Source organism: Strix aluco, chromosome 1 (genome assembly GCF_031877795.1).
Source record: "Strix aluco isolate bStrAlu1 chromosome 1, bStrAlu1.hap1, whole genome shotgun sequence".
In the NCBI taxonomy this organism is placed as follows: Eukaryota; Metazoa; Chordata; class Aves; order Strigiformes; family Strigidae; genus Strix; species Strix aluco.
This window is the reverse complement of record NC_133931.1, coordinates 141,645,391-141,658,682: the sequence shown is the minus strand read 5'-3', so window position 1 is coordinate 141,658,682 and position 13,292 is coordinate 141,645,391. Positions and strand designations below refer to the sequence as shown.

Genomic DNA, 13,292 nt, shown 5'->3' with positions numbered 1-13,292 from the left:
GACTTACTGGCCACGAGCTTCCTGAACTGACACTGAACAACCACATTAAAACCAAACTGTATTTGAGAATAGCTGTTTTCCTGCCTCATCTGCATAGTTTACATATTATCTTGCAGCACTGAACACTGGTTAGAAGATTTCAAAGTTGCAGGATAAGCCTTAGGAAGTGATGCATACAAATTCTAGCATAAGCAGACCGTGATTTTAAAAATGCCCTCGTATTTAAAATATTCAACTCACTGTTTCTAAATACTACTTAACATGCTACACTAAGCATATTTCCACTCCTTCTCATTTCATGCGTGGGGGTCAGGCTAGATGCATTTTAATGAAGCGGGTCCAATTAGTTATTCAGAAATAGATTCTGACTCTTCCCATCTTTGACATTGTCCTCTCAGACCCAAGCTCAATGCTCAAAATAAGATGCAACAGCAGGGTCTCTTCAGTAGCAGCAAAGGTCATGTGTTTGCAAGTATAACCCATTACAAACACTTTGGATACTTAACGCTCCAAGCACTGTAAACCTAAAACCTGCAGCTAGTAGGCTAAGATGGTCATCTGATCTTCCAACGCTACCTGCCTTGTTGATTTGGTTTGCAGATTCTGCCTGGGGCCAAGCTGTCAATTGCAGCCTGCCTCAAGCTTCTAAGAGCTTTAATATTTACACTTTTGCAAGTAGAAATATAGTATAGGTGTGCTTTTACCTGTGCTAATTTTGGTGGTGAATTTGGCAGGTAGGATGCTTATGTCAGGAAGGGTGCTGTCAAGAGGATGCAAAAAGCCTCTTTCTCATATGCTTATCAATATGCTTATTGCTGACCTACAGCATCCTTTGCATATAGGGAGTAGGCCTTTCTCAAGCAGAGACTTCAGCTAATATTTGGTGGTATAGGCAACAGAGGAGCCAAAACAAACTGACAATCTCCCTTCCATTTTATAACTTTACTTTTCTCATTTCAGTTCAGGTCCTGGAGGTCATCATCACTATTACTACTTGAGTCCACTCGGTCCCCAAGCAAAGGTTAACCCATGTCTATTTTAAGAGATGGTCCTTGACAGATGAGTTTACAATCATAAGAAGTATCAAGTATGTGAGGCAGAAAGAGACCCTGCTCCCACTTTACACATGAGCAACTATGGCAGAAACATGTTAAGTGATTTGTTACTAGATAAGCAGCTGGGATATTAATGCAAGTGCTTTCCCCTCAATACTACCTTTACAAAAAAAGGTACACATGATATTCCTAAAACCATGCACTCAGCGCTTCACAGCTAATTTGGAATGTCACCAGTCCACATAATCAGCTTAATCACAACAAATTCTCATGGATTATCCATGGGCTCCCACTCAGAAAAGGAAAAAAAAAAAAGAAAGAATGCAGCTAATTGAACTTTATTCTTTGAGTTTTCAAATGATGACTCTCAAGGATTTAAAAAAAAAAAAAAAAGTGCTTTTCTCTTACAAGATTTCAGTGTCAAGCTGTGTGCTAAGCCACAGTGATATACTAAAATAAACAAAACTATTTCTTTCAGAGTTCAGAGAAATTATCACAACCAAAAATATTTTTGGAAGACTTTTCTGAGCCATGAATATGATTTCCATGCAGCTAGTCTTAGTCTCCAAGTGTTGGTAGGTCCATTAGGACAATGCTACATTGCACTCATATTCCAGGGACAGGCTGTTAAAAGCTTTTCGTTAGCGAAAGCTGCAGCCAAGGAGTCCCCTTCTGTCGTGGCCTTTGCCTCTTGCATTTGCGTAAAGCCCTACTGGGGCCCGCTTCAGATTCCTATCTGACAGTCAGTCGGTAATGTAAGAATGAACATACAGCAGACTAATTGGAAACACAGAGCAAATGTTACAGGTTAGCTAGCTAGTGGGACTTTTGCCTTTTTTTTTTTGTTGTTCTTTTTTTTCTTTTTTTCACCCCCTCTTTTTTTTTTCCCCCCCATGCTTTACCTCCCCCTATCACTCATTTGATCCCTGGAGATCACCAATGGCAGCTGCAGGGGTTGGTAGGAGAAGGGCAGAAAAAGACTTCCAGAGGCCACTAAACAACTGGAATTATCAGGTAACTTTATGCCCTTGTCTAGGTTCTAATCAGATTGTAAACTGAAATGGACTCTGCAACATCAAGCATTGCAATCTGTAGCTAACTGCACAGAAGTCCACAACAGTAGATTTCTCATCTCCTACTCCTGCAAAACAAACACCATGCAGAAAGAAATGCTTCTCTAATTCACAAAGTAGGAATGTACAGAAATGTTCTCCTTGATTCTGACGAAGATTCCCCTCTACAGCTCATAAACCACACCTCTACAGCACATAAAACACGTTTTTACAAGCTAAATCTGAAATTAGACACATTTATCTCATTACATGGCTGTTTCCTAACATTTGTCCTGCAGACAAAGCTGTGAGGGTCAGTCTGGGCTCTCTCCCAATCCTTGACCAAAACTTGGGACTCTCTCACGTTTGGACACTCTTTTCCCTTGTTCAGCATACCACACTGCAGCCTCTCTTCTCTTCTTCTCTATCTGTCCCAGACTCTTTTCTTATGAGCCACAAATAAACCATCCCTAGACTCCCTTCCCTACAAGCCAAAACCAAACCACTCCTAGACTCCTTCCCCATATTCATTCTACAAGCCTCATCTCCCGCTCTGCACCTCAGCAATCAGCTTTACCTCTTTTTTCCAAAAAGTCCTCTTGGGCCTTTACTTTGCAGACCTCAAGATCCCTAAATGCTGCTACCTCCAGATTTCACAAGCCACAGCAGCACACACGTGCCTCGCATATATGAATTTTGAGGCGGACAGCAATCACCACAGGCAAAGCAAATGACACAATACATCAGCTATAAGAAACAGTACCTATAGAGGAAGCCCTTGCAATTGGAGGCACAGACACTCCAAAAGGCAAAACAATTCTGAGGCAAGCTAAGAAGAAGGGCCTTTTGGCTTTAGCATCATAGCTGCTTCATGGCCACCTTCTCCTACTTTTAGTCTATGGTGTCGGTTAATGTTCAAATTACACAAGTAGAGATTACTGTGAGAACTAAGCCAAACACAGTGTTCAATAACTGGGGAACTCCTACAACAGGGGACACATTACCTAAGAATTTCTAAGAGCTGCAGAAATGGGAGAGGGGAAAAGAAAGGCACAAAAGGGAACATTGTGAAGGGGAGGCACTGGGCAGGTTGTTGGAGGGCTGCAGGGAGCAATATGCTCCTGTAGGAAGCCCCATATTACTCATGTGTTTTAGTTCTCAAAAGCAACGAGAACTTTGGATGCTTATTTGAAAAGTTAAAATTTCATGCATTACCTCTTGCTGGCCTCTGTAGTGCATTAAGCTCTTTTACAATTCCTTGAAAACTTTAACAGCTCTTTAGGATCCCTCAAAACACTCTAACAAGCTTTGGGCACGGGAGTACACTTAACCCCATACAAAGTGGCCTATATAATTCAACCTAAACTTACAAATACTGAGACTAAAAGAATAGTAATTGGAAATGAGATATGTTATCTACTAGGTATTACAAGTTTCCCCCTTCAACATGAATACTTTAAGAGAAATACAGAAACACGATAAAGCTGGTAATGATGACAAATAAATCCAGGGGCCCATTGTGTTGCAGAGGAAAGAGCAAAACTTTTTTCTGTGTGTGTATGTAAAGTAAATGCCTTCTCATAATCCACATTTCCCTATAAGGTATTTGAGCTAGTTTGAAATCCTTACTTCAAAGATGATATACTTTTCCCAAGCCTCTCTCTCAAGAGGTGTGTGGTTTGTGTTATAGTTTATTTAAAAGTAGAGACTTGGAATCAAACCCTGGCAAACAGTTACACACTTTTGGAAATTCAATGCTGGTTTTTTCTTGGTTTGGGGGGGTTTTTTGTCAATTGCTTCAATACTTTAAAAAGCATATCACAAGGTACAGTTTCACCTAGTTTCTAATCAAAAGGTTACTACAGGTACTGTCTGCTTTCAGACAGTGTCCTTCAATATTTTAAGGAACCAAAGGGGGAGGAAGGGTTTGGGATGCTCACACTCACCCTTTTGTTGTTTTCTTCTTCTTGTGCCTTCCTAAACTCGTGCTCTAGGGAGCAATCGATGTCGTTGAAGAGGCCCACTTCCTCACAGTTCTTCAGAAAGCGTGTTGGTGTAGGAGTCTGATCTGAGAATATGACAAGAAATGATCATTGGTATTTAATATTAAAAGGAAAGGAGAGGTAGACAGTTAAATAGCCTTCCTGGAAAAGAGAGGTTCTAACTAACCTCTCCATGCCTTCCCACCCCTATCACACCATCATTAAAAACAAACCACACAGCGCTGAATTTCAACACTATGCACTACAGACTGTCAGTGCTTGCCAACAGTGTCCAAAAACAGGCAGCAGTCGTCATTCAACCAGAAAGAAAACAGGGCAGGTTTTCACAGGGCACATAACACAAGTGCATATCCTTCACGTGTGCAAATGGTCATTATAACTGTCTATAAACCTCCAATAATAGGTGCATGCAAAACAACACACAGTGCACATCATAATGCACAGCACACAGGTAACTGCTGCAGATACGCATCAGTTAACACCTTCAAGTGCTTGAATACCACCTCAAACATACACATACTTTGCAAAACACATGAAGTTAGCCACAGCAAGAAGTTCTGCTTCTAACACAATTTTTCAAGAAGGAGCAAAACGACATTTAGAAAAAGCTATGAAATGTTAAACTTTGACCACAAAGAAGTGTCCTTATGTGTTTTAGACCTAAAAGTATTGATAATACACATAAACCAGGAGATTTGGAGTCAAAAGATTTGTAACGCATGCCTTCATCTCTAGGAATTTTTTGCACTCAGAAATAATTTGGGGAAGGACAGGATTCTCTTTAATGCCACAGGCAGGAGGGGCTCAAGAAGGTACAAGGTTTCCAGCTGCCTTTTCAAAAGTCTGTGAAACAGACAAGCTAAATTGCCCTGTAGACTGTAGTTTCAGTGATGACCTTGGCTAGTCTTTCTTCAGGAAGTGAAAAAAATCAAGACCAAACTTGGGAACCAAGGATTCCTCAGAGGTCAGCTCTGAGGCACCTCCATTCATTCTGAGGTGAGTTCTTAACTATTCCACCTCAGCTTCCTCTTCTCCCCCTCAAAATTACAATACAGAACCATATTAACAAAAGCAGGGGAGAGTCCATATGGTTCTATCAGCTTTATACACATTTAATAAACAGATAAATAAATACTCTCTTGCATGTTAGTTTCTTCTTCCCAAGCCCCATTCCAGCTCAAGCTGCTTTGTACCTAATTTTATGGAAAGACTGGACTCACTCTCTTCAAAAACAATCTTCTGCATAGGATTGACAACTACCCTATAGTTTGAAATTCATTCCATAAAGAATAAAAACTCTGTCATACTAATACCAGTTGCCCGTATTGGGCCAATTCTGACTTCAGAAAAAAGCTTCCCACTTCAGTGAGTTCTGAAGAAAAATTTAGTTTCTTGGACCTAGCTAAGCTGGGTCAAGTTCTAATATCTCCCCCTTACAGGGAACTTTATATGATCAGCAGAGAAACACACAGCAATCCCTAAACAAAAAGGCAGCACAAAAACAAGCCATACAAAAGGAAATGCAGTTTTCACTTGGAATCTAAGGGGGAGGATCAGCCTCCTCCATTATAAAGCCAGCTGAAGCCAATTTCCACCTGTATCAGGTGTGGTCCTACAGGTTTGATATTCTCAAGTAATCCAAGGGCAAACACACTCATTTACATTTATATTTCTGATGGAACATATTGATGTAACATAAAAAGCAAGTCCTTAATGTTAAAATTCTGCTTTATTTCTTTTGGCTTGAGCATCCTACTTGTGATCTTAAAGGAAACAAAACTCAAGTGTTTGGGAATGCACACATATTTATCTATTAGTTTTCACAGCTAACTACCGTATTACCAGAGACAGAAACATAAGACTTTCCAAGAATCTTGCAAGAACTCAGCACAAGAAGCTGAATCAACGAGGTGCTGACATTGATGGGAGCTGAGGACACTCAGCACTGTACAGGTCCATATTCTAAATAAGTAGTGCCAAACTAATCTCTAGGGTAACCTCACTGAACTCAGTTAATTTACACCAGGTTTGTCTTTGGCCCTTGGACTAGAGTTTGTAGTGGAAATTAAGTGCACTAAAACGCAGGAGAAATAGATTTTATTTCCAAAAAGGATTAAATATTACTTTAGTGAACAACAAGAATGCTTTGTAGAAAAACAAAGATAATCGTTACCAAGCCTTCCTCCATATAAAGGGCATGTTAATATTTGAATGTGAGGCAAATAGAGGAAGTGTTTTATTTTCAGAAGTGGTATATCCATATCAAATAAGCAAGGTACCAATTTCATGACCAAGATGAGAAACTAGGGTTTCATAAAGAAGTTGATTGCACCACTTTCACTAAAATCAAAAGTCCTAAGTTTTTTTTTCAGAGTTGCCTGAGCCCAGAATTTGGGGAGCAGGGCAGAAGAGAATACACAAACATAGATAAGATCTTGTTATTTTCCATCAAGGTTCACAGCTGATCCAGAAATCAGGCATTACTACAACCAGCTACATTAGGTCAGATGCAACTTAATGGGTAACAAGGTGGTGATCAGGCACATGCAGCTGAAGCTGCTGATCTGTTCAGCATCTATCCCATGAACGTTAGACAAACACACACACACAAAAAGTCATCTCAGTGAAGTAAATCCATTTTAACAGTGAAAACAAGTAACCCAGTGCACGAATGCACAAAGGCCTCATCAGCTTTTCTCTACACATGCTGAAAGTGTATCTTCTGCACCACAAGCAGTCTGAGATAATCAAATGTGTTGCCTACAGTTGATCTTTCCAATTAACTACGTTATTATCTAAAAGCATCAAAACCGATAATGACACTATTTACATCACCTACATATTGACACAGTGATCTTAAATGACTATCTCAGTCTCCGCAATCCAATTACTGTAGTTTCTACGATCCAGAAATCAAACCAGCAGGAAGTCACAAGGTTTTGTTAAAACAGACAGCCCCCCTCTTCTCCCAATCAGGGAGGGAACATCACTAACTACCCAGCCTAAATACCATCCACAGACCTCCTGTAAACCAGCTCAACCAGATGCAAAACAAGAGCTGCCTTTCTACCTTGTAATACTTCATACATTCACAGAAACCAGAAGTCCATGAAACCTCTGTGTTTGTATGAGAGTGGAACTGATAAAGATTCAGACTTTAAAATGCTGAGACTTTACATTGTACAGTAGTTGCATTGCACATACGCTGCACTCACTGGTTTCAGGACTTTAGGGCTACCAAGTCCAGTAGGCTTTCTTTGCGCCTGCCTGAGGCAACCAACTATTTTGCCTCTGCAAAACACCAGTTCTCCTTCAGGAGGTAGGGCAAACAAGTAGAAGATATTACTCTCAACACCACAGTAATTCTTTTACCTAGATTAGGCAAGCCTTTGTGTTTTAATTGGGAACAATATCTCAAAGGAGACCCTAGCGTAAGTTACACATTTAGGTCTCCCAGAATTAATAAAATATTCCTAATTCTCAGCACTTAAAAATGCATTAATAGCTCCAACAGCTTGTGCCTGACCTCACTGTTCCCTGTTGGTACAAACAAACCTTTTGTTGCTATCACCAGCGCCCACAACTATTGCAGACTCACTGAGAACAGGGCTCTGATTTGTTGTGCTTCAGCAACTGGATGTGCCAGACCCATCTGGATCAAAACTTAGTCAGAGCTAGCATCACTCTCAGCATTCCTGAAGCTGTCAGCACACATGCTGTTTGCCACACAAACCAGGACTTCAATGTCTCAAGCTGCATTTTGAACTGGGCAGCTTGTGATACAGGTGTGTCTGGGTTAACCCTAGGTATCTGGCCATCCCAACCATCCCAACCCAGTCCCCTTGTTCAACATGTAAAAATCTTTCCACTCTCAACTGCTGCCAGAACTAGTTTACTATGCTTTGAGGCATCTACCTCTAGCCAACTGTCACTTCACAGGTGAACCTGCATCATCTGATAATTACTTAGGAAGTTATTTCTAACTCACCCTTACCACCAGGTTGAACACAGAATCTGTCAAACTTCAGACTAGACAATAAATATTTTGTTCAGCCTATTACTCAGGTGAATAATCAGCCTCTCCGATGACACAGTCATGACCACAAAGGCTGCAAGAAACATTAAGTTTAAATAAACCTCAAAAATATAAGTGGACAACATAAAAGCTCCAGAGCAAGATCAAATGGTCTACCTGTGCATCTCAAGTCAACCTACTGTATCTTACACAAGAGGATTTCAGACCCACTAAGCAATCAGATTCTGACCAGAACCTGATATACTGAATATATTTTTGTTCCTGACCATTTTGAAAACCTGTCCTCAGTGTCTGAAGTGATGCCCTGATTCTCCAGAATAACTGAAAAATATATGCTATAAGGCAATGAGAAATTTGAAGTCTTCAGTAAAGAGATCCCATTATATATTTACTATGTTTGGCTATGCATTGTTGGGTTTTGGGTCATTTTTTGCAATTACTGAAATAATAGTCTCAGAAAGGACATCCAGTCTCAATATATTGCTTTCAAAAAAAACAGCCCAAGAAATGCCACATTAGCTTGCTATATAGAGAGTTTATTTGAATGCATTTTGTAAAACTACCTTGGATCCTAGGGTTTCATCCCTCAAAGCATGAATGAAAACTTGAAGCTGCTACCAGTTAAGAAAAAACTGGAGAACCAAAGGACAGTTATGTGAAACAAGCTTTCATTTTGAAATAAAAATAAAAATTCAGATTCAGAAAGAGATATCCAACAGCACAGCTCCAAAGTGTGTAACTTGATTCTTCATCTTTCTTTAAAACAAAAAAAAAAAATGTTTAGTCTGATGTGCAGTAATAACAGGCATTTGGCTTGTTCAGCTGTGGGCTCTGCTGAAGTTACATACTCACCCATGTTATATTTTCACACAATGATAATAAAGTCAGAGTAATAGAGCTAGCACTGACATTTGAAGGGCTGCCTATCAACCAGCCACAAGGAAAGAGGAATGTCCTGAGAAATTCAGGAAGGTTTCTTCACTGATTTGGCAGGTTATTTCCTAAGTGCACCAAGAAGCTCATGGTCACGACACCCAAAGCAGGTGATGGAAGAGAAGAGGAGAAAGAGGTGCACCCAGTCATACCCAGTGGAACTGACCTCACCCAGGGGCTCACAGACAAGGACTTCTAAGAACTTTACTGTTTAAAGCACTGGCTGGACTTTCTGTGGGGGTAACATACTGGGTACAACACTTTTATAGTCTCTTCTGGTCACTCAGAACCTGACCAGTCGCGTTTTAGAAGACACTTCATTTCATTATTTGGTAAAGCAAGGAACACAGAAGCAAACAAGAAATCAAACAATTATTTTTCCTTATGTCAAATCATTTTGCACTCCACAAAATTCATGCCTAGATAAACCTCCCTGTGTAAACCACAAGGAGGAAAAAATCAAGCCAACCAAGGATGCCATAATTTACCTCACTGACATGGGCATTACCTGGGAAAAGTAATACATTTGCACTACCTTTAGAACATACACTTTTTCATATAGAGAAGACTGTTTCTATCTCCACAGTGGGCTTTACCACCAAAAATCTAGAGGATTAGATTTCAGTAAATAGAATCAGGAAGAAACAAGTTTTCTATATAGATAATCCTGGCCTCTCCTGCATCTGCTAGCAGCACTTCTGGAAGGACTTGACCCCCTTCAACAATGGTAAGGTATCACTCCTTCTTTCCCAAATCTGATACCACAGGAATTTCTGTGTCCCCAGCTCCCAAAGTTCAGTTCCACACAGCTTTAGTACTTACCTAGAGGGAACAATCTGTCCCACAGGCATTAATATTTCGGTGTTAAAACAAAAAAGCTTTGACACACAACAAACTACAGAGTTTCAAAGCAATGCCATGTTCAGTTAGTACAACAGCAAAAAAAAATAACATCTATTTCAGTCAACCTAACTACAAAGTTTCCTGCAATGATGACTAGCATGCAAAACTTACACAAGATATTCTGTGTTATCTCAAACAGCTCTTTTTTGGCTAGGAAAAATCGAAACAGAAACCATCAATGACTTTCTATCCGTACTCATAACAAGACTTTCTAAACAACAAAAATAAAACACATACACAAAAAGGAACAAATATTTTTAAATTAAAGAGACAGAAAAAAGATTGCAATGTCAAATATTCAACAAAAGAATCACTTGCATTTTAATGAAATGCCTCTCACGGACTTCCCTCCCATTTATACAGTCAAGGAACAGAAAGCTCTTCAGTGTACATATGTATCTGGAATTTCTGAATTAGTTCAAGAGTCACTGGATTTAATGAAACTTGTTCTTCTTCAGCCAGCATGAAAAAATGGAAGAAAATATAGTGGAGCTATCTGATAACAAGGAAGCTCTTGCCTAGACATACCTGATAAACCATAGTTTCAATGAGGTCACAGAACCTTGTTTATTAAACACTGACCCCACCTACATAGCAACATATAATTTTACATACAACATAACTTTATCTCTCATTTACAAATTGCTATTTCACACCTCAGCACAGATTTCACACAAGAAAAAGTTCCTACTTCCCAAGTCATACTTTGCTTAATTTCTAAGATGTTGTATTGGTACAAGACCAACAACTCCTCAGTTTTAGTGCCTACCTCCAATAATAGTTTATAGAAGATATGCTCAGTGTGTGTTAAATATTATTGATACCATTCTGACCGCAGACTGGGGATTAGCAATCTCTGGAAACAGAGTAGATAATTCTAATGGCTACCTGAAAGCATACAGCTCATTATTTTGCATCACTAATTACTAATAATGAATGGATCAAATACAACACATTGAAAGATAGTATACAACATACTGGAAAAAGAAGAAGGTCTGACTTCTAGGCCGCTTAATAAAACCACACACTAGCACTGCACCTGGCTTATTACAGGGCAATTGCTGCTGCAATTCTTTGAACCTACTGATGACAGAAACAATTTAAAAAAAAAAAAAAAAAAAGTCAAATAAGCAAAAATGCAAAAAACAAGAAGGAAGACATGAAGACAAATGTCCAAGAGAAAAGTCTGTCTCTTTTCCCCATATATCATTAATTTTTCATTATGAAATGCAGGAATAAAACATCTTAAACTTTAAGGTATTTATATTTCCCCAGGGTTTAGGTGGGTAATGAAGCAACTATTTTTCAATGTCTCCCTGCAGAGAGTAGATGATCTATGACACTTCCAAACTAAGGATTGCAAAATGCCAAACAAATCCACCAAACGAACACAAAAAGAAAAATCAATACACAGCAGCACCAAGTTGCCAGGCCATTATGGTCAGACACATTTGCCACAGTCTTTGACAATACATGCAGCTTTTTTACTCTTTTTACTACAGAGGATTGTCATGCACAAAGCACAAAGAATACATCCATCCGAAGCAATCTTGGAGCCCTTCTGGTAATGAAATCCTGCATTTCTGTATACTTAGTTGACTAACTGCAGGTCTAGGGGCCCCACTATTGGTGGTAGTGGTAGAAGCCAGTCAAAGCCTTTAGCCTGGGAAAGCAACCCATTGGAGGGAGCAGGACAGCTAAATCATAGAAGTTACCAAACATAAATGGAGCTACTCTACTCAGGGGACTCCTGATGATGGAATATACTCCTTAGAAACTGCCCTTGAGCAAAAGTCTTGCCAAACAGAAAGTTGTAACAAAAGCCAGCACTTGCACAGGGTGAATGTGCCCACAGCACAGATGTCTTTGAGCATTTTCACTGCCAAAGGACACAGCCAAGTGCAAGAGCAGCATTTTCTCACTCTTGCTTGCAAACACAGGGTTCTGCGGGTATAGCTGGCATGCAGGCACTTTACAAGTCCTACTCTTCAATGTGCTGTGTATGTTCCTTTCTAAACTTAGTCCACTATGGCATTTTCAAGTGTAAGAAGAAAATAAATTCTGTTTCAGCGAAGGTCCATCTGATTTCTCACTGGTGCCTAAAGTGCCAACAGAACAAAACAAAACGCCTAAATCAAATATTTGCAAGCAATTGCTACCCAACTATGATTTTCATAAAAATGGAAATGGTTTATCCATAAAAGAGTTGGTCTGCTGGTGAGCATTTAATCATGATATATTTGTACCTAAAATGGCACAATTTACCTTGAAGAAGCCCATTTCAAAAGATAAATATCAAACACTGGTTAACACACACACACACACATTAGCATCACAGTTTTTTCTTCTACAATTACTTTGAAACCTGAAAAACCCTAGTGATATTATTCTTAATAATCCAGTACTGTAGCCCAAGGAATATACAATAGCAAAGGGAATAGGAGAGGAGAGAAGCGGTAAGATCAAGGCTAATTTGACCTTACCCAGCACTTGCTGAATGACAGCAAGCCACCAGTGTGTGGTTCCTCAGACAAGAGTATGAAAAAAACACATAAGAAAATCTACTAAGAAACTAAAGGATAAAATTGCATGTAATACCAAATAACCTCTGTGTATGATGGGGAAGTATGGATAAAGATGGTTACCTTTAGGGGGAAAGAGTATTGGATATTACCCACTGGTTTACCTTTCTGGTTATGGCTATTTACAGTGGGCAGGTCTTGAGCCACCAGAAAGGTGAGTCATACAATGTGGTCTGTTACAGTTGCTGAAATGAACCTGTCAAAATAGTGAGCCTTATGGGAACAGTACAAATGCACTTCATTAACATGCTCACTGCTGGACTCCCAGGTGACATGTGCTTAAGTGCCTATATTTCACTGACATGTTGACACGGGAGTCAGCAATAGAGCTGCCAGCATGGCTGAGGTTCAGCAATTTCTTTCCCTTTCATGCCAAACCTGTGGGAAGGCATAAGAATGGCAGCTGTCTTTTTGTTCAGATACGCATTCTAGCTTATTCCATCTCTACTTGTTATTTAATTGGAGCTGTGGCTTTTAAAACCAATCTTGGAGGTATTTTGCCAGTAGCTTTCCAGTAGGAGTCATGCTTTCAACATCATCTGAATAGTTATCTTGACTCTTGAATTTGTGTCTTCTTACCTGATAACATATTATCTGTTTTTATTGAAGGAAACTTCAAAGTCATTTCATGTTTGTGCCTGTGAATCATCAGATGATCCTCTGTTGGAAAACGCTGTCAGGCAAACACAGAGAGAGAGGGAGGAAAAGAGAAAAAAAAAAATTTAATT

At 39.5% G+C, this 13,292-nt stretch overlaps 1 protein-coding gene across 1 annotated transcript in view; it reads right to left on the bottom strand.

Moving 5' to 3' along the window:
- The window catches only part of CREB5 (cAMP responsive element binding protein 5), a 262,286-nt gene that overhangs the window by 202,432 nt on the left and 46,562 nt on the right, over positions 1–13,292 (bottom strand). Inside the window, exons 4-5 of the mRNA XM_074838089.1 lie at positions 13,144–13,237; positions 4,054–4,175 (exon numbers count right to left, since the gene is read on the bottom strand). Coding sequence (XP_074694190.1) covers positions 4,054–4,175; positions 13,144–13,237 — 216 coding nt within the window. The remainder of the gene's footprint in view (positions 1–4,053; positions 4,176–13,143; positions 13,238–13,292) is intronic.